Source organism: Colobus angolensis, unplaced genomic scaffold (genome assembly GCF_000951035.1).
Source record: "Colobus angolensis palliatus isolate OR3802 unplaced genomic scaffold, Cang.pa_1.0 Scaffold498, whole genome shotgun sequence".
NCBI lineage: Eukaryota > Metazoa > Chordata > Mammalia > Primates > Cercopithecidae > Colobus > Colobus angolensis.
Window position 1 is genome coordinate 343,617 of NW_012118465.1, and position 2,609 is coordinate 346,225.

Here is a 2,609-nt window from a genome sequence, read left to right on the forward strand (position 1 = left end):
CGGGGTGGGGGGGAGGAAATGTCAAGAATGACTCCTAGGTTTCTGGTCACTCAAAGAATCAGATTAACTGGAAGCCATTAATTGAGTAAATTAATGGCTCAATTTATGAGCCATTAATTGGGAGAGTTACTATTCTCCCTATGGGAGAAGAACTTCCCACTCAGAGTGGAATGTAGCTGAATTACAGATCATTTCTGTGTCTCTCTTGAGATCTTGAACACATGCAATTTGCTTAGAAATACTTATTTTGCCTAAATATACAATGCACGTACATACAAATATACAGACATATAGAATATAGTTCCATATACAATATAGAATGCATTTTCTGATTGCTCTATTTACTTTCTTTGTTTGATACAAATCCTTTGATTTGTTAGACCCTCTTGTGTCTTTATCATTGATATTTATCTTTCTCATGTATTTGGCAATTAGTCAGAAATTCATACCCTAACCTGGCTGTCCTTTGTCATACCAGTGGTTCTTGCAGGGTAGTGGCTCTCACTGTTGTGGTATTGGTAAGGGAGGTAATTTCCAGTTTCTTCCTTTTCCTAAGGGTCCCCTCAGCCTCTTGTGTGAGAAGAGTTCTAACTTGCTGTTCAAGTGTGGCTGCTTGTTCATTAAACTCTCACTTGTAAACTTCCTATACCATCTCTAGATTTGAGGGTGGGGGCCTGGAAGGTAAAATTTCATGTATGTTTACTCTGCTGCTCCTTCAAAATGTGTGTTTCTCTAGGCCTGCTCTAATAGATAGATAAGGTTTTCTGGAACATTGGAACATTTATTGAATTATTATGAATAACCTTGAATATCTCAAACAGCTTTTGTTTCTCCTCATGGGTACTTGTTCTCACATTTCAGGAGCAGAAGATCATGGATTTGTATGGCCAACCCGAGCCTGTGAAACCCTTCCTTTTCTACCGTGTCAAGACTGGTAGGACCTCCACCCTTGAGTCTGTGGCCTTCCCAAACTGGTTCATTGCCTCTTCCACGAGAGACCAGCCCATCATCCTGACTTCAGAACTTGGGAAGTCATACAACACTGCCTTTGAATTAAATATAAATAACTGAACTCAGCCTAGAGGTGGCAGGCTCGTCTTTGTCTTAAAGTTTCTGGTTCCCAGTGTGTTTTCGTCTACATTTTCTTAGTGTCATTTTCACACTGGTGCTGAGATGGGAGCAAGGCTGCTGTTATCATCTCATTTTATAATGAAGAAGAAGCAGTTACTTCATAGCAACTGAAGAACAGGATGTGGGCTCAGAAGCAGGAGAGCTGGGTGGTATAAGGCTCTCCTCTCAAGCTGATGCTGTGTAGGCCACAAGACAACTGCATGAGTGACTTTAAGACTCAAAGACCAAACACTGAACTTTCTCCTAGGGGTGAGTAGGAAGATGCTTCAGAACTCCTATGTCTTACCCACGATGGCATGACTAGCATGGAGCTGATCTCTGTTTCTGTTTTGCTTTATTTCCTTTTGGGATGATATCATCCGTAATCTTTATATGTTGCCAGTATACCTCATTGTGTGTAATAGAACTTTCTTAGCATTAAGACCTTGTAAACAAAAATAATTCTGGTGTTAAATCATTTTTGTCCTAAATGTAATGTGTGATCTCAAAGTTAAATAAATTTTGTATATTTATATAATAATAAAGCTAAAACTGATATAAAATAAAGAGTAAACTGAAATTAGCAAGAGTAGTTGGATAAAGCCATCGCAGTGGGTAAGCCTGGGACTGGGGCTTAGCTGGGGACAAAAGGGCCTTCGTTGCTGGATAGTGATGGGGTGGGGGTGAGAAATTCAGTATGTAACAGGGCTCCACTGTTTGGCTCCTTTCTTTGTGGTCGAATATCCTTAGTTTTCCCTGCTTCCTCTAGTCTTTTCCTTTTAGAGCACCTCACTATTCACATACCCTTTTCAAAAACTTCAGTAAAGGTGTCGTTTTTTTTCTTCTTGGAAGAGAAAGCCTTGCTTTCCCAATAGCCACCTTTAGAAGATATATTCTGACAAAATTAAATAACTGACTGATATAGTTTGTATGTTTGTCCTCGTCCAAATCTCATGTTGAAATGTAATTCCCAGTGTTGGAGGTGGAGCCTGGTGGGAGGTGTTTGGGTCACGGGGGTGGATCACTTGTGGCTTGATGCTTTCCTCACCATAGTTAGTGGGTTCTCACAAGATCTGGTTGTTTAAAAGTGTGTGGCACCTCCACCCTCACTCTCTGTGTTGCTCCCGCTTTTGCCATGTGACGTACCTGCTCCCCCTTCACCCTCAGCAATGATTGGAAGCTTCCTGAGGCCTCCCTAGAAGCCAAGCAGATACCAATTCCAAGCTTCATGTAAAGCCCGCAGAACAGAACTGCGAGCTAATTAAAACTCTTTTCTTAATAAATTACCCAGTCTTGGGTATTTCTTTATAGCAATATAAGAACAACCTAACACACTGTGGGTATACTTGTAGAAATATATACCTCAGATCTGATTCTGTATATAATAGATTTCTTTGTTTTTACTCTAACACTGAAAATGCAGAACATTCTGTTTGCTTGAGTATATTCTTCAAAATCGCATAGCAACTTATTTTTTTTTTTCTACTTTTGGACAGTCA

The 2,609-nt window shown here is 40.1% G+C and overlaps 1 protein-coding gene across 2 annotated transcripts in view; it reads left to right on the forward strand.

Moving 5' to 3' along the window:
* IL36G (interleukin 36, gamma) overlaps nt 1-1,677 on the forward strand; it is a 7,573-nt gene extending 5,896 nt beyond the window's left edge. For both annotated transcript variants that reach the window (XM_011959475.1, XM_011959476.1), the window contains one exon: nt 862-1,677. In XM_011959475.1, the coding sequence (XP_011814865.1) occupies nt 862-1,071 (210 nt within the window). In that variant the 3' untranslated portion in view covers nt 1,072-1,677. The remainder of the gene's footprint in view (nt 1-861) is intronic.
* The last annotated feature ends 932 nt before the right edge of the window (nt 1,678-2,609 follow it).